This window comes from Pseudonaja textilis, chromosome 14 (assembly GCF_049901715.1).
Source record: "Pseudonaja textilis isolate UNSWEBS1 chromosome 14, rPseTex1.2, whole genome shotgun sequence".
Classification (NCBI taxonomy): Eukaryota; Metazoa; Chordata; class Lepidosauria; order Squamata; family Elapidae; genus Pseudonaja; species Pseudonaja textilis.
This window is the reverse complement of record NC_142003.1, coordinates 7,982,301-8,005,896: the sequence shown is the minus strand read 5'-3', so window position 1 is coordinate 8,005,896 and position 23,596 is coordinate 7,982,301. Positions and strand designations below refer to the sequence as shown.

Here is a 23,596-nt window from a genome sequence, read left to right as displayed (position 1 = left end):
AAAACGGATTGGTGTGGATATCTTGCCTTTTCTCTCTCTCTCTCCCCTCTTTGCAAACCTCATTTCACGCCAGTGTCCACCTGATGAAATGTCGGAATCTGGACAGTCCTCTGCAGCCGCCACGCCCAGCACCACAGGAACAAAATCGAATACCCCCACATCCTCGGTGCCCTCGGCTGCTGTGACGCCCCTGAATGAGAGCCTTCAGTCGATGAACGACTACGTCACCTCCAAAAACAACAAACGGTCACGGGAGAAACGCAACAGCCGAAATATGGAAGTTCAAGTGGTCCAGGAGACAAGGAACGTGAGCATAGGTAGAGTTAGCATGTCTGCTTAACTCGCTTCCTGAACGTCTCAGTTTCTCATCATCTACCTGGCTAGTTTTGTGGTCCTGGAATTAATCTCTTGCTAAAAAAGAGGATCGCCAACGTCCGATGACGGATGTGGCACAAGACGAAGAAGAAGAAATTAATTGGAAGGACCCTAAATAGTTAGGGACCAAAAATATTTGAGATAATGATTTCGTCAGTGTAGTCTAGTCGAGGCAGGTAGTCCTTGACTTACGACCACAATGGAGACCAACTTTTCTCTGCTAAGCAAGGCAGCAGTTAGTTGAGTTGTGCTCTCTTTTGCAACCTTTTTAGCCATGGTTCTTAAGCAAATCACTACAGTTGTTAAATGGATCACGTCATTAAGGATTAATCTGGCTTTCCCCCGTTGACTTTGTTAAGGTAGTGAATGGCGATCACGTTACAGACACTGTAACTGTCATAAATACACAACAGTTGCCAAGGGCCCAAATGTTGATCACGTGACTGTGAGGAACACAGAGACCGTTGTAAGTGTGAGGAACGGTCGTAAGTCACTTTCTTCAGTGCTGTTGTAACATTGAACGGTCACTAAAGGAATGTTGCAACTCGAGGACTACCTGTATATGAGACAGACAAGGTAGGCGTGCATTCTGGATTGCGGCTGTGTGATATTTCTGATGCCCTAAGACACAGGTTGTGTTACTCCGTGTCTATGGAGATTCTTCATAGTCATTCAGGTCATTGGTTGGTCCCAAAGGTGCTTTTTCCAAGATGTAACTGGACTTTCTGGTTTTTCTTTGAAGACGTTTCGCTTCTCATTCAAGAAGCTTCTTCAACTCTGTCTTGTAGCAGTCACTGAAAAGTCCTGTCACAGGAATCGACATACTAAATAGTCTGGTATGCCTGGTATGCATGACTTAAGAATAAAAAGAAATTAAAGTTGCAATTAGGAAAAGAATAGGAAATTGTGTATAGAAATGTATATATCTACTGTGAAGAAAATAGAAATATATGATGAAAATATATAAATTTGTAACAAGAATAAGGGAAAGAATATGCAATGGTAATGCAATGTAACAAGAAAGAAAGAATGTATAGAAAGATGATAGGGAAATGAAAACGATTTCTTTGACGCAGGCACAGTGATGTATGTAATTTTATTTTATGTTTTTAAAAAATTTTGAAAATTGAATAAAGTCTCCAGTCTAAATGTGTACGGAGGTTCTCAGTTATCCAGGTCCATGATTGTCCCAAAGGAGCCTTTTTTTTCAAGAGGCAACTGGACTTCCTTGTTTTTCTTTGAAGACGTTTCCCTTCTTATCCAAGAAGCTTCTTCCGCTCTGATTTTCACGGAGAAGTCGGAGCTGAGCTTTCTGTAGGATGTTTTCTAAAGAAGCTTCTTGGGGGGAGAAGCAAAATGTCTTCAAAGAAAAACCAGAAAGTCCTGTTGTTTCTCGAAAAAGCACTTTTGGGACATGTGCTACTCCAATGATGCATGTTTTGTCCAAATGCTTTGTTGGCTCACTAGCATACATGGTTCCCCCTGCCTTTGTTACAGGAATGGGAAGCAGTGACGAGGGGTCGGATTTTCAAGATATTGACTCTACTCCAGAGTTGGACATGTGCCAGGATCCTAGACTGGAGCGCTCAGGGAACAGGTTGGAATACTTTGGGGGGGGGGGAATTTAATCATTTAAAGGGTTCCAATAGTGGGAAATCATTGAAACAGACCTCATAGTTTATGAAGCTGGCCTATTTCTTCTCATTGTCAACTCCTTGTAGGGTAGCTGTCCTGCTAAACCCGTGTTTCCCAACCTTGGCTACTTTAAACGTGTGGACTTTAACTCCCAGAATTCCTCTGGCTGGGGAATCCCTGGGAGTTGAAGTTCATACAACTTAAAGTTACCAAGATTGTCTAAGGCATCCAGAAAGTATCCATGACATCAATCATTCCGAGACATATTCTCTCCAATTGATTTATTTAGGAACAGATCTGGCATGTCTAAGGCAATTTCCCAGAGTGAAAGTATTTTCGTGGCTACACAGAATCCACCTTCTCTCCTCCCACTTCTACACTTCATAAATCACGAGAACCAATTAACTGCAACTGGAACTTCTTCGTACGACATACAGAATAACCTTGAACTTTTCAACTCCTCCATCCACCCCCCCACTTCTTTTAATTATGGCAGCTGAATTTCAAAGCTGACACACAGTGCTAAACAGTCTGTGATGACCCAGAGTATCTCAGAAATATAACAAAAACCAAAACGTAAATAAAAGTCATTGTTCACAGTGGAGGAGAAGTAAACTATTTTCAAAATAACATTTCAAAGAAAAGAAACACAGTTCAAATTCAAAGAGCCGATAACGAAGCAAAAACCAAAAACAAACCACTCTGAATAAAGTTCCACGACAGACCAGGATAGATAATTGCCAACTTCAGGAAGATAACCAGGGACAGTCCATTGGAACCAACCATGATAAACCTTCTTTAGGAATAAAACACTAATTTGTCTCCAGCGTCTGTTAGCACGCAGGTCCAAACTCTTATGCAGATCTCACACCTGCAACCCATGAAGAGGATCATGGCCCTCTCCTCCCGAGGAGACCACGTTTTACCCTGATCCTCTCCTCCCTCCGTGCCCTAGGATGGATGCTCAGAGTCAGTCTCCATCAGGGGCATGACACAGTCATTTACAAATTTCTGGTCTCTTTCATGCGCAGAACATACTTTTCCTGGTTGGCATAAGGGTAAAAAACAAATGTATTTGGGGTGGAAAAGCTGCCTTCTGTGATTAAGAGAGGAAAACGAAACTATTTCTTGCTGCAATGTATTTCTAATTCTTCTTTTTTATGTAAATAGCCCAACACAAGGGATAGTGAATAAAGCCTTTGGCATCAATACTGATTCCCTGTATACCGAGCTTACTGAAGTCGGCTCAGAGGCCATTGGAGACGTGGACGAAGGAGCAGATCTACTAGGTAAAGATCGTTTCAAAGGCACGGCTTTTGAAATCCTTACCTTGATTATCCTCACAACGATACTTCGAAGTAGGTTTTTGACACAAATTTCTTAAATGTCAGTAGATGTTTAACTTGGATAATTTAAATATCTAGAGAAAAGGAAAAGGTGAAACCCAATCAGTGGCATTTGAAGTCAAGTTCTAAGGTTTATCTAATGTATGCCAGAGTGTATAGGTATGAAAAAGGCAATTATTTGCTAATCAGGGTTATGCCAAATTCTGCGGTATTTATAAATGCAGTCTTTTAAAACATGTATTAATATTTTTTTGTTCTGCATTTTCTAATTAATTTGCTTAATTTATTCCATTCGTTTCGAGATTGGGAAAGAGTTTTGTGGCGTAATGATGCCTTGTTACTCTCAGGCTTCTAAGAAGGCTACAATTCTCTTTACCTTTGAGGCAGTTATTTTTCCTAACCATAGGACTTATACCTTTAAAAGATGTCATTGTTTTCTTTAAAAAAGCTGAATTCTTTGATCAGAATCATATTCTTATCTCACTTTTCCTCCACCTGTTCCGCAAGGAACAGGAATCTATCCATGTTAGAGGGCCAGTTTTGTAGCAGAGATTTTAAAAAGCATTTAATAAAGTAAATAAACTATAGAGAGGTAGCTAACCCATGAGCTTAAAACAAAGCAAATAGTTTGTATAGTCACAGGCTCACTTAGCAGCCATTTCATTTTAACAATCAAGTTTAAATGGGTTCCAATTTTGGTTGTTAAATGAAGATATCTGTAGTATGTTGGGTGTACCCAGCCATTATGGTTTGTGAGCTATGCTTTATGGATTAATCCCAGCCAATTAGGATTTATTTAAGAAACTATGATTAAACAATCCTTAGCTTACCGGTTGTTGCCTTTAGATCTTTATTTGACTTATATGGCCAGCTATATGATTATTCTAGTCTGCTCACAACCTTCTGTAAAACAAAGATTTGCCAGACCAAAGAGCCTCCCAGCTCAGCCCCCTCAACCTAGCCCAATTCTTGGGGGAAAAGCTGGGTCTTCACAGCACCTCACTCACAGCTTCTTTGCTCAATTCCTGGTTGGTTCCTGCCAATCTTTAATTGTTGAGCTCACTTGACATCTTACAGGATAGTTAGAAGGATGTTTGAGGCCTAAAGGAAACCAAGAACAAACCGGGAAACTGCCAACAAACCATACTCTCCATTTGCACGTCACACTAAGCTGCAGTCGCAATCCATAAGCAAGCTATGGTTACAGACCGCTTGCCTTCAAACAAACCATAACTTATTCCATTCTCCTTTCCGCGTTCACACAACCATAGAAAGGTAGAGACAAATAAAAATACGTCAGGCCATAATGTGACAACCCGAGAATCCAACCCATTCAAGAACACACACAAATATCCTATTGTGGGACAAGATGATATTCTTGGCAGACATCTAAGGTATGCTTGAGGTTTTGTTTGGAGCTGGTGGGACACTCCCTAAGCGTTTTAGTGAGATTTGGGTTTCAAAACGTCATCTTTTTCTTTCATCCCTCGCTGTCTTGAAGCAGAACAATGCAAAGAAAGCAAGCGAAAATTCTTCCTTCGTGAAAACCAGATACCGCTGTGAGGAAAAAAACTAGGTTAGATGAGGGGCTCGCAAGGGCCTCAGGCACATTTTCATCAGAAACATCGACCATTCCTCTCTCATGCCCCTCATGCTTTTCCTCATGTAAATCCATGCTGCTTATGGTCACGGTGGAACTTTTCTTTATGGTTTCATGCCTTTTGATATGGAAAAATGGCAAAATCATTGTCTTGGGGTTTGGGGAAGGAGGGAAGGGAGTTGTTTAAAAAGAAAATCCAAGAATTATTTTTCGTTGTTGTTGGTTTTAGACATTGATTGACTTTTTTTCCCTCCCCCGCCCACTCCATTCCTTCCTCTCCGTGCTTCGTGGGACATGGCCCATAGGGGAATTTTCAGGTGTGTATTTCTCCTCTCCTTAGATTCCTGGTTTATTTTCTCCTTTTCCTTTTCTTTCCCCCCTAGAATTTTTAAACGAATGAAGAGGATATTCACATGTAATAAATCCTGTCAAAATTCATTTTGTTAACTTGGTTCTACCTTTCCCTACTTTTATTAGTTTGGACAGTAGATGTTGGGAACCTGCCAGTGAGGCTGGAAGGAGGGGTCAAACAAGGACCTAGCTTGGAATCCTTGTGCAGCCACATTCAGCATAAGCTTGACCTCCCCCAAAGATCCATTGAGCCTTATCTGGTCATTCCCAGGGAAAGGACAAGCAGTCTGAAGAGATTCTTGTAACATATGTGACAAACAATAAAGGTACTGACTGGGTATTTATGAGAGGCTGTTTTTGCTTGCTCCTGAGGAGTGGTGTGGTGGCCTAGAAGTGGAGCTCTCGCCTCACAATCAGGAGGCTGTGAGTTCAATCCTAGATAGAGACAGATATTTCTCTCTCTGGGCACTATGAGAATATATCTACTGAACAAAACTCTGCATTGCCAACAGGAAGGGCATCTGGCCATTCAAACACTCTGCTAGCTCCATTCAATTGCTCAGTCTCCACTCCGCAGGGGATTATGGGGTTGTTAAAAAGAAGATGATGATAGTTGCTTGCTCCTGAGAGTTAGGTGTCTGAATACAAGAGATCACTTTCTGTTCTTGGCTTCTATTTCCTTTCTGCAGTCTCCATCCTCTGTGTCTACTTGATCCCATCTACTTTGGGATTTAAGATGGGAGGTGGGAAATCCTAATATATGGGATGAAGATTGTACTTTATTAATTAAAGCATATCAGGACTCAAAGCCTGAAATTTAATATCCACCCATTCTTAGGTGATTTAAAAAAAATATTTGGAAGAATGGTGCTTAAGTCACCACTTCCTAAAGTATAGCCCTGTGATGTAGTTGGGTTACAGGTCGCATCATCCCCAATCAGGTTAGTCTGCAGTCAAGGATAATGAGAATTATAGTCCTGTAATATTTAGGGGGTTGCCAGAATGAAATTAAGAGTTAACTGGATGGATCTGGCGCTACTTCTGACAAACTAACAATAAGTGGGGGGGAAACTACTGGACAAGTGAATTGGTTTGTGATGTTCTCCTTTTTTCCAATTGTAATAATCCTGGGACTTTTAGAGGAGAACGCTCTAGAGCAAGGGTCTTCAAACTTGGCAAATTTAAGATTTGTGGATTTCAACTCCCAGAATTCCTGAGCTAACATGACTGGAGGAGGAATTCTGGGAGTTGAAGTCCAGAAGTCTTAAAGCTGTCAAGTTTGAAGACCCTTGCTCTAGAGCAGGGGTCTCCAACCTTGGTGACTTTAAGACTTGTGGACTTCAACTCCCAGAATTCCTCAGCCAGCAAAAGCTAGGTACCCCTTTAAAGCAAAGCTGGTTGAGGAATTATGGGAGTTGAAGTCCACAAGTCTTAAAGTGGCCAAGGTTGGAGACCCCTGCTCTAGAGATTGTTTTTCTTTGATCTCATATAATCAAGAACTAATTCACTTGAACAGTTATACTTCCTTTACTTTACTAGAGTTCATTTTGAAGGCTACTTTCTTGGATATTTTTTTTCCAAATTCTCAGTCTTATCCACAACACTGGGATTTCCTCGTAGTATCTCAACTAAACCCCTAATCGAATTCATTCTTAGTTAATTGTTGAAGATCTACCAAGACCAACAAAGTGGTACCACCTGGTATGACTTAAAAAATTCCCTTGAGTCAGTTGGAATGCCTGATGACTTTAAATCAGGGGTCTTCAAACTTAATAGGTTTAAGGCTTGTGGACTTCCTCCTCCAGTTCATATTAGCTCAGGAATTCTGGGAGTTGAAGTCCACAAGTCTTAAACTTGCCAAGTTTGAAGACACTTGCTTTAGGCAAATAGCTACTCATCTTGATGGTTGTACGTTCCTTTTCGAATCAAAAGCCAGGTGCTTTTGGAAAACCAGTTCCTGGGGAGGCAACAGTAGAAAAAGGAGACTGCCATCATACACTTTGTATGTAATTTGCGTGTAATTGACTGCCCATAATGTGGGGCTGCATTGGCCCTTGACAAGGTTGTACTATTGCTGAGCAAAATTACCCTTGGATGTGGAACTCGGTTGCCCTTAGCAGCACCGTCTCTACTAGTATTCTCAACCTTGGCAACTTGAAGATGTATGGACTTCAATTCCCAGAATTCCATAGCTATCAGGTCACCTGGGGAAATCTGAGAATTGAAGTCCACTCATTTTCTGCCAAGTTTCAGAAACAGTGATCTAGAGGAACGGCCCAGAGGAAGCCAAAATCCTTTCGTTGCTCATCCCACTAGTTAAGTTTATATGACAAAAGGATATAGATTTGGTTGTTTCTCAATCTAACTCCAGTAGCTTTTGATAAAAGTTGACTTACCGTATTGTAAAGGAAAGCTTGTTTTAAGAATATTTTGTTTCTTATATCAACCTGTTCCCCTGCCACTTTACTTAAATGATTAAGCCATCCTTATCTGGAATATCTTAACAGCAGATACTTGTGACAAGATTTGGCAAACCAGTGTTTCAGATTTTTAAGACCCAGAGGCCTCCAGAATCCAACAAAATCATCATCCAGTCAAGTACCGTATTTAGCAGAACGCATGTTTAGATTAATCCAGTGGGATTGTTAAAGTTCTCGTTTCATTTATTTTCTTATTCTAAAATAGCGGTAAGAAGCAGCACCAAGAAACCCAGTATTTTCTTTGTACCTCTGAAATTTGGAAAGTTGTTGTCAGGCTAGGCTACCTGCAGCTCTCGAGTTATTTAGCCTCAGTCAAGACCGGGTTCTGCGGTTCTAATGGGCCAAAACTCGTAAGGAGAAGAGAATAAGGTAACGGCGGAAAAGAGAGTGAATTCCCAGAAATCAAAATGGATAGATGAGAGGAGAATGGTAGACAGAGAAAACAAACACAAAAGAAAGGCAGAGAGAGAAAGAAGCTGTGCTTTCACTTAGTGTTCTTCTAGCTCTTGGAAACGTCATCTCCACCCCGCCCCCAAATGCAACCCTTTCTTCTCCAAAGAAAGTAAAAAATACTAGCATCTACTGTCTCCAAAGAGAGTAAAAATGCTAGGACTTTCCTCGTGCTTTTCTCCTCCTCCAAGAGAAGACAAAAGCTCTTCCTTAGAGTTTGGGTGTTTCACTCCTACAGAAGTGGGCCTGCAACCCCAGGGTTGAATCCGAGATATTTTATGCCCTTTAATCCTATTTCATTGCTTTTGAGAATGACTGAATAGGTCATGAAGATCTTTCATTTGGTTGCAGCCTCTGAAGAGGCACGGCTTGATTTTGATGGTTCTTTCCCCCAAACTTTTATTTTTATTTTGTTACTTGTGTATCTTGCCTACAAAAGGCACAGAAATCTCATTCAATAGAAGGAAAGATTCTTGCTGTTATAACATTAAAAGCAGAGCAACAGCATTCTTCATCTGCTGTGTTCCAGTTCTGAGAGGTGGACTTAAGGATACCGTGAGACAGATCCCCAAATTCCTTGTTTCTTGAATGCAAGGAGCTGTTCCCAAAAACCTCCCTCTCGTTCTCTCAAGAGGAAAGAACATTTGGATCTAACCCACAAAAACAAGGCATATGATTTTGGTTTGGGTTTCTTTAGAATTCTTTAGACAACATCTTAGAAGAGAATATTTGTAGCTCAAGGTGGAACTAGGGGTCTTTGGTGCCCTCCCAAGCTTAGTTTTTTTTTCTTACAGATGTTTCATTACACCATTCCACGGTGCCCATGAAAAAGAAACTGGGCTGATGGACTACAGCAAAACAGCAGTTTTCCAGGATAGAGGGAGTATATTCCAGAAAGTGGGGCGAGACAAGAGGCAGCACAGCCTGGAGCTAGATAGGAGCTAGAGGAAGAGAATTAGAATAGCTATGCTCTAGATCAGTGGTGGCTAACCTTTTGGGGCTCCTGTGCCAAAAATTGTGCGTGCGCTTGCGCACATGCGCTTGCACGCCAGCACCCAGAAGGCAATGCGTCCCCACAATGAGGAAAGCCTCTGCAGCCTTTGCAGGCCGAAAAATAGGCCCGTTTTGTCACTTCTGGAATTTCCGGAAAGACAGGAAGTGATGAAACGGGCCTATTTTTCAGCCTGCAAAGGCTGCAGAGGCTTTCCTCAAGCCTCTGGGAGGCCAAAAAAGGCCTCAAACAGGCTGAAAATCAGCTGGGAGGTGCACGCATGTGCAGTGAGGTAAGTTTGCCTGAGGCTCACATGCCGGCACAAATGGCTGTGCATGCCACCTGTAGCACACGTGCCATAGGTTTGCCATCATGGCTCTAGACTCCCCTATGGCATATCCATTGCGCGAGGAGGAGGAAGGGTTTAGTTTGGCGAGATTCTGTCTGCTGTGCGTAAGCAAATAAAGAACTAGACTCTGGCTGAATTGTTCTACATTGTTCTCGGCCTTGGCCTGACACCCAACTTAAGCTTAATTAGGCCACCCAATGAGGTAAACTCATTCATTAATACTGAAGATGCTACTAGTCGGATAGTGAAACATCTGCAAGAAAACAAGCAAGCTCAGAGAGCACCAAGGACTCCACAGGCAACACTTTGTTTACCAAAGGAGGAGAAGGTTTTGGGGGCAGGTGTTCTTTTGTAATCAGAAGGGAGGGAACACCTTCAAGCCTTCGACCCAGAAGTTATATTCCTCTGGAATGTCTCTAGGCTGTATTTTCTGCTATCGCATCTGACAAGCTGAAAGGTGGCTGTTACTCAGGTGGGGAGAACAGTGATGGCCTCAGGAGTCGTCCCTTGATTGGGGTTTCACTCAAGAACCAGGTCCTTCCGCTAAGCTGGATCAGACCGGTGAAGAACTGCCTTGCTGTCATGTAAATGATTTTTTTTTCCCCCCATACACATACGTGCTAAAACGGTATCACCATTTGCTGAGTTGTATTTAATGGCTGCTTTTTCTCTCTCTCCCTGCCCTCCCCTCTTTCCCCTCCCCTTTTTTTTCCTCTCCTGTATCTCTTCCCCCTCTGGATCCTTTGCTCCTTGCCTCTTCTCTCATACGCAATGACTTTCATAGTGCGGGATGATTTCTTTGGTAAGGCGGAAAGCCAGTTTTAAAACCTATGGGTGTTCCCCTTTCCTTTCACTTGACATCTCTTCATCCTTTTTTGTTTTGTTTTTTGTCTTCTTTCTGGGATTCCTTGGGTCTTGGTTTATGTTTTTGTATCGATCCCTGTGATGGTAATGAAGGTGCTTTTTTTCTTTCTGAGAAGCAGATCTTCTTCAGTTGCCATCATCTAGGAGGTATTGTTGTCCTGTCCTCTTCTCTTGGGACTTAGGTGGTTATCCGCTTTGATGTTTCAAGCAGCTTCCAAGAGGGGGGTCATACCGTGGGTCCTCCCTCTCTCATTCCTTTCTTTCGAAAACTGGGGCAAGCTGATGGGAAGTTCTGTCTAAGCAGTCCACTTCCTTGTGATTGACATCTTGTGCCGATGCTTCGGGCAGTTTTTTTTTTCTGACTCGTGCTCCAAACGTTTCTTTTCAAAACCACAACATTTCAGAAAATAAAGCTAAATAAATTGCTAATTTTCTGCATGTCGAGATTTCTATCATAGCTTCTTTCCGCCACCAGTTTGAAACAGCATCAGGTCATCTTCATTGCAGATCTTTTCTTTTTTTAAAAAAAAAAGAAGAAGTAGAATATTAAAATATAGGCAAGTTATTCAGAGGGATCTACTCAAAGATGACCAGATGATTCTTGGTTGAGATTTCCAACTCCTGTTTGTTTAGCGATATTGCTGATTAAAAACCCACCTTTCTATTCTAAATGAGAGACGGCCATATCTAAAGAAACTTGCATTCAAAGTCTGCATTAAATACCAGGATTGGATGGCATGGACCAAGTCCCCCATTCTTGCAATGAAAGCTCCATTGTTCGCCTTTTCCCTCTGAACGTTCAAGGAGTGCTAGAATGAAGAACAGATGCATCATTCTTGGATTCTTCCATTAACCAGATTGGACTCAGAAGGAAAAGGCAAGACCAGGAGCATTTCCTTGTTAACGCCCCCAAGGATTTAGTTCTTGGTTGTGCCCTGCGAAACAGCGTGCAGATCAAATGCTGCCTGAAACATCAAAAGGGACTAATCTCTTCATGTCCTCTCAACACAACTGCAGCTGCTTTTCCATTCTCCCTGGGAAGTGGCCATTCCTCTGCCATCTCTAACTCATCTCCATTTGATTGTGGGAAGAAGGTCTGTGCACTGCCCTGGTGTGTTGTGATGTGTCCTCACTTCTTATGTATGCTCCCATGATTCTCTTTGTTAACTTTTCATTTGTCCTGAGTGTGCATTTGTCCCATGGAAGCAACCTAAACAGATCCCACATTTAAAAAACAAACAAACCCAGTTTATTTTTTCCTATGCAGTGTGAAGTAAAAGAGAGTTTGGATGCTGGCAGAGGTTGGCTGTGTGTTGATCTCTAGAAGACCTCTTCTTTTAACATCTGGAATCGGGACAAAATGATTCATAGTAGTAGTATACCACTTCCATTTTGTGATAGAAGAAATCTGTTTCTTCTCTGTTGAATTCTTGGTGCTTTGAAGTGAAATCTGCCCTATAAAGAATGAACTTCAATGCAATTTAATTGGCTGCAAGGATAGGACCATCCAGAGGAACCTTTTCTTTGTATAACTTTATTTTAAAGCTTAGGTGATTTCAAGGCCACCAAACGGTTTGAGGTCCATCTAAATCAGAGGTAGCATCTCAGTTTATTCAATCACTTGGGAGAGAAAAGTGGTTATTTGTGAAAAAACCCTTAAAGCGGGGGTCCCCAACTTGGCAACGTTAAGATTTGTGGACTTCAACTTTCTAGCCAGAATTCTCCAGCCAGCCAGCTGTAAGCTGGCTGGAGAATTCTGGGAGTTGAAGTCCACAAATCTTAAAGTTGCCAAGTTTGGGGACTTCTACCTTAAAGATTCTCAAAAACTAAAGACTGCCATGTTTGGAATGCACCCATGGAATTCCTTCTGTCAGTACTGTATATGCCTCTGGATTTCTAGAAAAAGAGATTGAATATAATGAGAATATAGGTCTTTCAATGCCCTTGATAAATTGGGCAGTTGTCCTCTGGTTGAATGAATGTTTTATGTAAATGAAGCATCAGATTAAAACTGAGCCAGATGAAAGACAGGTTATAAGAACCTGAAGGCCTTGTAATAGGGGGACCAATTTAGCAATACATGTTGAAGTAGAAATATGAGGTCTCCTTCAGGCTGAGTATAGGTTTGGTGGACTTCATGTACATTTCTTGAAGAGTATGGAAATGAACTATCAGGAACTTTTCTTGCTTTCTCAGTCTAGCTTACCTCCCAGAATTTCCTTCTGTGTATTTCTGATCCAAAGGCAAACCGGAACCAGTCCTCCTTAGTATTTTTTTTAATTCTGCCAAGGTGGGCAAGGCGACCTGCACAGAAGGCAAATTAAGGTTCCCTTGATGTAAGCCCTTGATAACTTCAAAGGCAAATTGCTACTTGCTGCTACCCACAGTATGAAGAAGGTGATTTGCCACTGTCTTTTTTCTGGCGAGCTTTTTTGAACTTCCCAGCCTAGCTCATAGTCTGTGATTCCTTAGTGATTTTCTGTCCAAATAATGACCAAGCCAAGATACTTGGCTTCCCATCCAATGATCATCAAAGGGGTTGCCACCGGCTGTTAAGCTCCAAAGAAGATGTTTATTATAATTGTTCCTTGTTGGTATCAACTTCCCTTGAAGAGTAGCTGATATAGTCATTTTCTCCTTTTAAACAAAACAAATTGCACCAATTCTGTTTAATACTTAGATTGTGAATGACGCTCAGTTTACTTCTGGGCTGAGCAAGAAAACGAACCCAGAGTTGCTGAATTTAGTCTGTTGACCTCTGCCCTGTTCTGCCTTTGCCTCATCCGGAGTGAAAGCAAGCCTGTGTCGTGTGATCGGGTCCTTAGCTAGGCTTTTTTTTTAAAAAAATGACAGCTATTTAAAGATCAGGCAGCAAATCTGCAATCCAGCAGATTTCAAGCCCGCCAAATAATCTTCCACCTTAATTTCTGAAGGAAGTTTTCGGATGAATGGAACATATCTTCTTATGCCATTCCTTCCATTCTTTGTAACTAATGAGAAACTTTTGAACAAGAAAATGATATCTCTTCAAAACGAAGAGAGTTTTGGTGTTTTGTTTTTTGCTAAAATGTATGTGTCAAAATTTGTATGGCTTTTATTTATTTTTTTCCACCTCCTCCCAGGAATGGGCAAAGAAGTGGGGAATCTCTTGATGGAGAATACGCAGCTGCTAGAAACCAAGTAAGACTCCTCCCTTTCTCCAGATAAACGTTTCCTGCTTCCTTGTGAGTTTAGCATGAGTTCTTAGTTGATGAGGTGCTGCGTGTGTTGGTTTTGTTCAGTTTATCTTGTGCTTGATTTCTTCATTCTGCTGGGAACTTTGCCCACTGGGGTTTTGCAGCTTTTTTCACCCAAACCTAACCAATCAATTTGCAACGGCGGAGGTGGGGAACATTTTCAGCCCATACCACCCCCTTTGTTATCCCTGGGCCCCCAGATATCGGTGGACTCCAACACCCATAACCATGTTGGGGAGGATCGTAGCTGACAATTTAGGAAAAATTGGAGCCTGTTTGTTTCCGTTGCATTGATAACTTGGCAAAAGGGAATCCAACTAACTAAAATGCAGGATTTAGATTAAGTATCTTACGCTTTATCTATGACTCTCCACGATATCCCATTGTTTCCTTATGTTACTGATCGATATTTCTTCCAAAAGTGTCTCCTATGATGCTAGCTGTATCCCGAGGCTGAATATATTTCTCTTTCTTTCGATGACTTGCCGTGCTCCAGAAATGCTTTGAATATTGTGAAGAATGACTTAATTGCAAAAGTGGACCAGCTTACAGGAGAACAGGAGGTGTTGAAAGGAGAGCTGGAAGCAGTGAAGCAGGCGAAATCCAAAATGGAAGCCCGTGTCAAGGAACTAGAGGAAGAGCTTAAAAAGTGAGTGGCCACCTGCTTTCGGGATTCATTTCTCAGGTGGGATTATGTCTCTACGGTTGAAATAGATCAGGGGTGTCAAACTTGATTTCATTGAGGGCTGCATCAGGGCTGTGTTTGGCTTTGGGGAGGCTTGGTGGGGCATGGTCTGACCTGAGTTACATCTTCCAGTTGCTCTCTTTTTCATATCAAAGGCAGCAGCTATTTATTTCTTTAGAAAATTTATAGGGCCTCATGGTGACTCTGGGTGGCTTACAGAAATAAAATCCAAATGCAAAACCCAATTAACCTTCCATCAAACCAATCCCTTGATGGGCTCCATACCACTCTGGGGTCCCCAGGCCCATTGACGAAACCATCTCCAAAACCATGCAAAACAGTGTCAAGGTGAAGGCCAATCTTAGCTCCGCAGGAATGATGTTCCACAAGGAAGGAGCCATTACAGAGCAGGCCCTTCTTGAGTTCACCAGATGGAGCTCCTTAGGAGAGAGAACCTGTAACAGATAACAGATAATCAGAGTTGGAAGGTACCTTGTAGGTCATCTAGTCCAACCCCCCCCACCCAAGCAGGAGACCCTACATCATTTCTGACAAAATGGCAGTCCAGTCTCTTCTTGAAAGTCTCAAGTGATGGCGCTCCCACAACTTCCAAGGGCAAGCTGTTCCACTGGTTGATTGTTCTCACTGTCAGAAAGTTTTTCTTTATTTCCAGGTTGAATCTCTCTTCTACCCATTATTCCTTGTCTGGCCTACAGGTGCTTTAGAAAATAGCTTGACCCCTTCCTCTCTGTGGCAGCCCATCAGATATTGGAAGACCGCTATCATGTCTCTTCACTAGACTAGCCAAGCCCAGTTCCTGTAACCGTTCTTCATATGTTTTAGCTTCCAGTCCCCTAATCATCCTGGTTGCTCTTTTCTGTACTCTTTCTAGAGTCTCAACATCTTTTTTGTAATGTGGTAAACAAAACTGGATGCGGTACTCTAGGCGTGGTCTTACTAAGGCTTTATAGAGTGGTATTAGTACCTCCTTTGATCTTGATTGTATCCCTCTGTTAATACAACACAGATACAACATCCAATGCTTCCCTGCTCTGGTGGGTCAGGTGGATGTAACTAGGAAAAGACAAATAATCTTCAAATAATCTGGCCCCAGGCCATGAAGCCACTATAATGGCTAGTTTATCTGTTAGAAAGCATGTGGATTAAATTTAGTTTCCTAAGAGACGCTTCCTGCCTTCCGACTATTCTCAAGATAATGCAAAGATGTCTTCTAGCTTTTCTTAGATTTGGGGGACAGGAAAGAAACCAACCTATCTGATTATTGGCAATTCAAGATTTTTTTTTTCTGCTCTGCTTTTTGGTAACCTCTGGACTTGTTTCATAAATTTCATTCTTCTTTCCCTCCAGAGTGAAATCGGAGGTGATAGTTGCCCGCCGAGAACCCAAAGAAGAGTTGGAGGATGTAAGCAGCTATCTCTGTACAGAATTGGTATATTACATTATTAAAATGCTTAGGGAAAGAGGGGATTTGGGGAGGAGAGGGGTCTTTCTTTTCCATTTCCTTGAATAATGACCCTGAGATTATGACATCACTGTGCACTGACATCACAGCATTGCCATATCCGTGTTCACTGTGGTGGAGAGCATTCTCATGATTATGGGAATAGGTAACTTGTCAACCAGTCATTCCTGAATGACATTCACTGTAAAAGTTGAGTGTATTGAAAAGATCAGGAAGACTCATCCTAGAAAAACCGAATAGTAGTTACGGGAGGGTCCGCTAAGAGTTAATCCTCCCCCTGCTTCCTTTTTCTGGTCTTATACTGTCTCGTGAACGCAAATCAGTGGCTTTTAAAAAAAAAAAAAACCACATGTATGAAATAGTTGTAGACTGCATGCATCATCTTGTTTGCCTTTTGAAATCCAAGGTAAAATAATGTAATCGTCCAATTCACACAACCCGTGAATGCTCTAAGAAGGCTGGTTTTAATTTTGTGTACTAACAGCATATGTCTTCAGTCTTCTGCCTGACAGGGTTACTTTTTACTCATATGCATGCACATTTCTGCCTCGTAGTTAAACTTTTGCTGCTTCTCTGGATAAATGTTAGCTTTCTCTGAACGGGTTTGGAGCTAAATTTTCAGAATGACAACCCATCACTGGGAGGGAGGGTGAACAGAAAACCCAAAGGGAACTAATGTTTTTAACCTCCTTCTTTGGTGTTGTACTAATCTCCTTCCCCTTCCATTTCCCGTGGGTTGAAGTCCTCCTCCTCCCCCCTGCAGGACAACATCCCTATTGCTCAGAGACGGCGCTTCACCCGTGTGGAGATGGCTCGTGTTCTCATGGAGCGCAACCAGTACAAGGAAAGGTTGATGGAGCTGCAGGAGGCTGTCAGGTGGACAGAGATGATCAGGTGAGGGTGAGCCTCTCTGGTGGGTGGCTTGGTTTTCTTTTTTGTTTTACTGTTAATTTCCAAGTTTGAGAAACACGGCTCTACTTGGAGGGGAGATGTTTTACACCTCCGCATCTTGTGAGGCCACCTCCGTCTTTTTTGGCGAGACATTTGAAGGAATAAATAGCAGTGGGAAGGGTCATTGTGACTCCCAGAAAAATCAGCTGAATTTGGGACTCTGCCCAGTGATGGAGGGGCAGGCTAACCATCTTTTGGCCATCATGTGCCCGTTTCTGAATTTTATGTTTCTCTGCAGAGCCTCCCGGGAACATCCTTCCGTTCAGGAGAAGAAAAAATCCACCATTTGGCAATTGTAAGTAGCGGAGTTTATTGGTGAGGTGTCAGCAAGGAGATGTGGTTGTGTAGGATATTCTTGCAGTATAGTATAGTATCCAAAGTACGTGGCATTTATGATCTCTAAAGGCAGACTTTGTTTGCAAATGGCTCCCTGAATAGCATTGGAGAGAGGCCTCAGGCTTTACCCACATAAGGAGGATTCAAACAACCTTCATGTAGGAATATAATAAAAACTGATCAGGAATGATGTCACGTGCAAATCATCTTATCTTAATTGATAACGTGGGTTAGGCTTTCTGCTTATTGTGAGAATACGCAGTTATTAAGCCAAAGATTCACACAGGTCAATTTTCGTGGCTTCTCCAAAGATAAGACTGGGTCTTATATTAATTTCCTAGCTTACATTTAAAATACACGTGCTAATTTAAGACAGGATCTAAGCCCAACAAGTAGGGAAGCCTTCTTGAAGTGCCTCAAAGGAGACCTACGCTGCCCAAGGCCTGTTTTGAAAAAGGAAATATGTCAGATTTGGGATTCATAACACCTTGTCTTAATTCTGTCTGCATTCTCTCTAACCTCCCCAGCTTCAGCCGATTGTTCAGTTCTTCCTCCAGCCCTCCACCAGCGAAAAGGAGCTACCCATCAGTGAATATCCACTACAAATCTCCCACAGCAGCTGGGTTAAGCCAGCGTCGCAGTCATACCTTGTGTCAAATCTCTGCCGGGAACCGAACTCTTGAGTTTTTCCCAGACGAGTAAGTTTGGCTCCGCTTTTCTTTTTCAGAAAGTGGAAGGGCTACTTAGCAGTGTGTGCTTTTGTAGAAGAGCTCATTTATGGTAGCCAAAAAAAAAATCAGAAGGAGTCTGATACTGTATTTCTCCAAAGATAAGACTGGGTCTTCTATTAATTTTTGCATTAGGTCTTATTTTCTGGTTAGGTCTTATTTTGGGGGGGAAATACGATACTAAATGCATCCATCCGCTGACGATCTTAACTGGGGCTTATATTTGGGGTAGGGCTTATATTAAGAGCATCCTGAAAAATCATGCTAAGGCTTATTTTCCGGCTGAGTCTTGTTTTGGGGAAACAAAATTAACATCATTTATGACTAGCAATTAAAAAACAAGCTTTCACATAATTCATGAATGCTTACGTCTTTTAATAATATTTGTAAATCGGAAAAGATTCTTCCAAACTCCTGCTGATTTTGAGAATTCAAGCTGATAGGATGTCAGCAGAGCTCGGCTGTTCCACAGTTGGCTGGCTGGAAGCTCATAGTTTGGTATTTTCATTTTGGTTATTGTATGCTATTAAACAAATAAATACCACCCTTCCTCCTGCTAGATTTAAATGCAGAACAGAACGTTTAAAACGAGGAAAATAATTTTCTTTCTCTTACTAATATTGTATTTAGATGATGTGCACAGAGGAATAGGTTTGGAAAGAAGAGAGGAAATTTTCTCTAGTCCTAAATAATATGTATGAAAGGTATAAATGCTGGGTTCTTGGGAGAAATATACAGAACGCTAAAATATCACCTGGTATGTTTAATTAAATAGTTTGGCCCACGACTACTGATCAGTTTGCTGTGCAGGAAATTCTAGGGCAGGATTAAAGATCCAGGCCCTCACCCGGATATTTCTGTCTTGAAAGTCGCATCAACCCAATCTGTTGCCCATGCAGGTTGAAGGGGATAAGATCTGGTGTGCACCTGCCAGTTTTCCTCCCTGGTCTAAAATGTAACTTAATTTCTTTCCCACTGCATAAATTCTGAGTCCTCTTAATAGAAAGCAGCTTTTCGTGTCCTTACTTCCTATTCCAAAGGCGCTGATTACAGCTGGCCCCAAAAATCTTTATATTGCTTAAGACTCCACAGGTCACCCCTGTTTTGACACACCGTGGATTTTCCGCTCCTTAAAGCGTAGCTCTTATTTCCTTATTTAAGGAGCTTTCTTTGTTTCCACTCATGTCTCTGTATATGCAGGTAGTCCTCAACTTACGATGGTTGTTTAGTGACTCTTTGATGTTATAATGAACCTCTCTCAAAGTATTTGTGACCTGGTTCCGAAGTTCCAATGGCCACACACACACCTCTGTGGTCACAGGATCCCATTGTGGGTGCTTACCAAACCAGCCCACATTTACAGCTGTTTTCCGGGTCCCTTGGTCACATGACCATGATTTACAATGTTTTTGCTGAAAGCCAGTGTTTACTTCCAATTTTACAGCAAAAAGGCTCCGTTGTGAACAATAGCGTCATTTAAGGTGGGGTGTCACGGCTCCGGCAGTTACCCCTATTTAAATCATGAATCTCTAGCCGAACTTCCAAAACTTAAAGAAGATTTATTAGGAGCAAACATGCCGGTGCTGCCTGGGTGTAGCCAACCATGTTTAGTTTTCACCATGTTTAGTTGTGGGTTGGCTTCTTTCTTTTAGGTTGGCGCTTTACTAAAAAGTTCAGCAGGGTCAACTTTATCCCAGTTGTTGTATTTTCCTATAAAACCCAGCGTCATCACATGACCACATACTGACATCATTCATTGTCACTCTTGTCACCCTTGACCCTGGTTTTCCCCCATCTCCCGGGTGAATCATAATTCATATTCTCCAATGGGACACATCCATAGCCAAGAGTCATTAATCGTATTCTCCAGTTAGAATTTTGAGTGGCAGAAACTTCGGTCACTTAACAACCATAGATTTGCTGAATGAACCATGGTGATTTGCTTAACAACCACTGCAATAAAAGATAAAATCAGGTTGGTCAAATGACAACGGGCTTTAGGATGGTCAGAAGCAATGGCAGTTTCCATTGCTGGCAAAAGTTGAGGACTTCCTGTACCGGATTTCTCCCTCTCTTCCTATTGTTATGGAACCTTTCCTTGTCCTCTTGGTCTGTCCTCATCTTCCTCCTGATCCTTCTCTCCTCAGTGATTGCACATCAACGGCACGCCGTGAGCAGAAGCGAGAGCAATACCGTCAAGTCCGCGAACACGTCCGGAATGATGATGGCCGCTTACAGGCCTGCGGGTGGAGCCTGCCAGCCAAATACAAACAGGTAATGTTCTTTGGGAGATGTGTCAGCAAAGCCCTTCTGGGCAGGGAATCCATCCACATGGATTCCTTTTTGTTGAGTTCCCAATCCTTTACTTTCAATACATTATAAATGATTTTAACAGCAATAGCACTTCAGACTAATATACCACCCCACAGTACTTTACAGTACTCTCTTAACTAGTTTACAATGCCAGCATATTGCCCCCACCCCCAAGAATCTGGGTCCTCCTTATACTGACCTCGTAAGGTTGGAAGAAGGATGAGTCAACCTCGAGCCGGTCAGGATCGAACTCCTGACTGAGCAGAGTTAGCCTGCACTATTGCATTCTAACCACTGCGCCACCATGGCTCTACATGAACAGGCTGTATATACAGTCCATAAAATTCAATGAAAATCTTCATCTTGAAATAGATTGATTCAGGTTGATTTTATAAGTGTGCGTGTTTGTGGTTTTGGGGGGGCTCTAAAAGCAAAATTTTGTGTTCAAACAAAGTAAAACTGAAGAGCACACTTTTCTGCCAAACAGCAACACTTTGATAAAAAAAAAAATCTAATGTTTTGTTCCTTATTTCCTTGTTTTAAGGAATACACAGTGCACACTTACCAATGGTTGCTCAAGATCCCACTACTTTCAGCGGAGCTGACTAGAAAGCAGATTTAAAATAGCAACATCACTTCTTTGGTCAATGTCCTTCAATTTATCCCTCTGTTAGGTGGGAATACAATTCACTTGGTTAAGCTTGTCACCCCTGAAGAGGACACGAATCAATATTTTCCCCCAAAACCTCCAGCAACTCTCTTGCCATAGAAACACACAGCTCTGTGCCATGAATGACCTGTGCTGTCTGTTCATCCCCAACAGTTGAGTCCCAATGGTGGCCAAGAAGATAATCGGATGAAAAATGTCCCTGTGCCCGTTTACTGTCGTCCCTTGGTGGAAAAGGACCCTACCATGAAGGTAATGTCAACCGTGGGCAAATTCTTCCCTTTCTTTCAGTGGGAAGATTTCCACCCTGCAGGTCGCTGGTGGCTGAATCACACTTTTAGAAGACTTTACACCTATCAATCAATCAGAATAAAACTGGAAGGGGCCTCTTGCTCAAGCAGGAGACTTATGCCACTTCAGACAAAGCGTTGTCCAATCTCTCCTTAAAAACCTCCAGTGTTGGACCATTTGCAACTTCTGAAGGCAAGCCGTTCCACTGGTTAATTATTCTAACTGTCAGGAAATTTCTCCTTAGTTCTAGGTTGCTTCTCTCCTTGATTAGTTTCCACCCGTTGCTTCTTGTCCTGCCTTCAGGTGCTTTGGAGAATAGCTTGACTCCCTCTTCTTTGTGTCAACCTCTCAAATACTGGAATACTGCTATCGTGCCCCCCTATCATGTCCCCTCTTCAAGCATTTCATTGTGACACTATTCCTATCATTGTTGTGAGCCACAACCTATGGACATATTGGCCCACCAATGCAGAAAGAAAGCCTGCATTCGATCTCTCATGTTTTCTCCTTTCCCTTTACAGTTGTGGTGTGCAGCTGGTGTAAATTTGACCGGCTGGAAGCCCGGAGTGGAACCAGATGTTACAAATGGTCAAAAACCTGATCCGGGATGTGATCCACTTACCTGTGATCGAGAGGCGGAAGGAGAGAATACGAAGAGTAATCACCCATCTCCAGAAAAGAAAAAGGTTGGGCATATAACTGACTCTGTTCATCTGTGCAGGCATTCTGTTTTTTTCATCATAATATGAACAAGCCATTTCTATAAAGGTCTATCAATCTAATTGGTAAAACCCAAAGTCAAATTTTCATTCACTTCCACATCAAGCACAAAATTTTCATAAGTGGTCTCCAGGTGGAAACAGAAGTACTTATGTTCTTTTCTTGAATCAAAGTACTCAATTTTGCCATTTCAGCCAACTCCATCAACTTCTGCAACCATTCATCCATAGCAAGAATTGAAGTGCCTTTCCATTTTTGTGCATACAGTAGCCTTGCAATGGTCAACGTATGTAATAACAAAATTCCAAAAAAAAAATATTCCAATTAAATCCAAGAGAAAAAGTTCTGGTTTCATTTTTATCTCCGTTTTCAAAAGTTCCCTAGTTCTAACTTACACAACGAAGTATGGGGGCTGTACGTTGGCCTCGGATAGAAGTCCGTCCAAAATCATGTCACGATATGATGGTCCAGCAAGTATTTAAACCTGGAAGGGTTGTTCTGATGCCACGTGCAACTTCCCACGTTTCGCCCTTCCCCTGGCCATGCGCCCGTTACCCTTTGGCTTTCCCACAGACCAAAGAACTTCATGAGATGGATGCCACATCCAGTAGAGTCTGGATCCTCACCAGCACCTTATCTACTAGCAAAGTGGTCATCATTGATGCCAACCAGCCAGGAACGGTGGTGGATCATTTCACAGTGTGCAACGCCCACGTCCTTTGCATCTCCAGCATTCCAGGCAAGTGAAGACATCAGATCTTGGACTTTAAAAAAAAATATATATATTTGCCACTCGTCTTGCTACAGGGCCACTCTGGGGGGCTTACAAAGGCTTGTGATTCCCTATCACGGATAATGCTACGGTCGTCTGTAAATGCTGAATTGTTTCTTTCAAAGCTGGTAATTCATTAGAAGTAGATTTAGAATAATATAGCAGTCTAGAATCAAAGATACTTTACAACATTCATAAAAAAACCTGTCCCCTACTTCCATAAAGGACAATACAAACCTGTATGGGCAAGCTTGAAATTTAATATGGAGGCTGGGACTTGGTGTCCTGTTTCTTTGGGGAAAAGAAACCTCTTAGTTCTTACGATGCTTTGAAACTTCTCAAGGGAAACTGTATTGTTAAGTCATAATTAAAAAGAAACTAGCTTTGGTAGCTAACCTCTTATCCAAGCCTGAAATTTGGTTTGGCTGGCCATAGTCGGATGAGATGATTTTCTAAATCCTGAATGTGAAATAACTTTCATTCTCACTTGTTTCCAAATATAAATCCTAATCTTTTGGAAATTGAATGGATATTTTGCTTGGAAAAATGGTGATATACAAGGCTGAGTTCACAGTATTTGCCAAACCTTAAAATACCATCGAGATTACTTTACATGGATGTGGCACACCTTACCTGCTGGCTGGGGAATTCTGGGAGTTGAAGTCTACTTATCTTCCAGTGGCCAAGATTACATAAGACACCAAGTTGGTTGCTTTTAACACGATCTAGTCTAAGATATCAGTGATGTTGTTTCACATGGATGTTCCCTACTGACCCTGAAGCCTTGTATTTCCCATCATAAGAGCCATGGTGGCGCAGTGGTTGTTAGAATGCAGTATTGCAGGCTAATTCTGCCAGGAGTTCAATTCTCACTGGCTCAAGGTTGACTTCCAAGATCGGTAAAATGAGGCCCCAGATTGTTGAGGGGCAATAAGTCTGATTTTGTAAACTCCTCAGCGATGGCTGTAAAGGA

The 23,596-nt window shown here is 42.0% G+C and overlaps 1 protein-coding gene across 31 annotated transcripts in view; it reads left to right on the top strand.

Moving 5' to 3' along the window:
* The window catches only part of MAPK8IP3 (mitogen-activated protein kinase 8 interacting protein 3), a 63,059-nt gene that overhangs the window by 20,712 nt on the left and 18,751 nt on the right, over positions 1–23,596 (top strand). For 8 of the 31 annotated variants that reach the window (XM_087912380.1, XM_087912384.1, XM_087912392.1 and 5 more), the window contains 15 exons: positions 74–317; positions 1,873–1,972; positions 3,181–3,299; positions 5,262–5,273; positions 10,362–10,379; positions 13,564–13,621; positions 14,174–14,326; positions 15,731–15,812; positions 16,609–16,739; positions 17,035–17,091; positions 17,660–17,830; positions 20,008–20,134; positions 20,997–21,092; positions 21,653–21,817; positions 22,425–22,590. In XM_087912380.1, coding sequence (XP_087768506.1) covers positions 74–317; positions 1,873–1,972; positions 3,181–3,299; positions 5,262–5,273; positions 10,362–10,379; positions 13,564–13,621; positions 14,174–14,326; positions 15,731–15,812; positions 16,609–16,739; positions 17,035–17,091; positions 17,660–17,830; positions 20,008–20,134; positions 20,997–21,092; positions 21,653–21,817; positions 22,425–22,590 — 1,699 coding nt within the window. Of the gene's footprint in view, positions 1–73; positions 318–1,872; positions 1,973–3,180; positions 3,300–5,261; positions 5,274–10,361; positions 10,380–13,563; positions 13,622–14,173; positions 14,327–15,730; positions 15,813–16,587; positions 16,740–17,034; positions 17,092–17,659; positions 17,831–20,007; positions 20,135–20,996; positions 21,093–21,652; positions 21,818–22,424; positions 22,591–23,596 lie in introns of all 31 variants that reach the window. The other 23 variants (XM_087912375.1, XM_087912390.1, XM_087912388.1 and 20 more) reach the window with 9 other exon arrangements.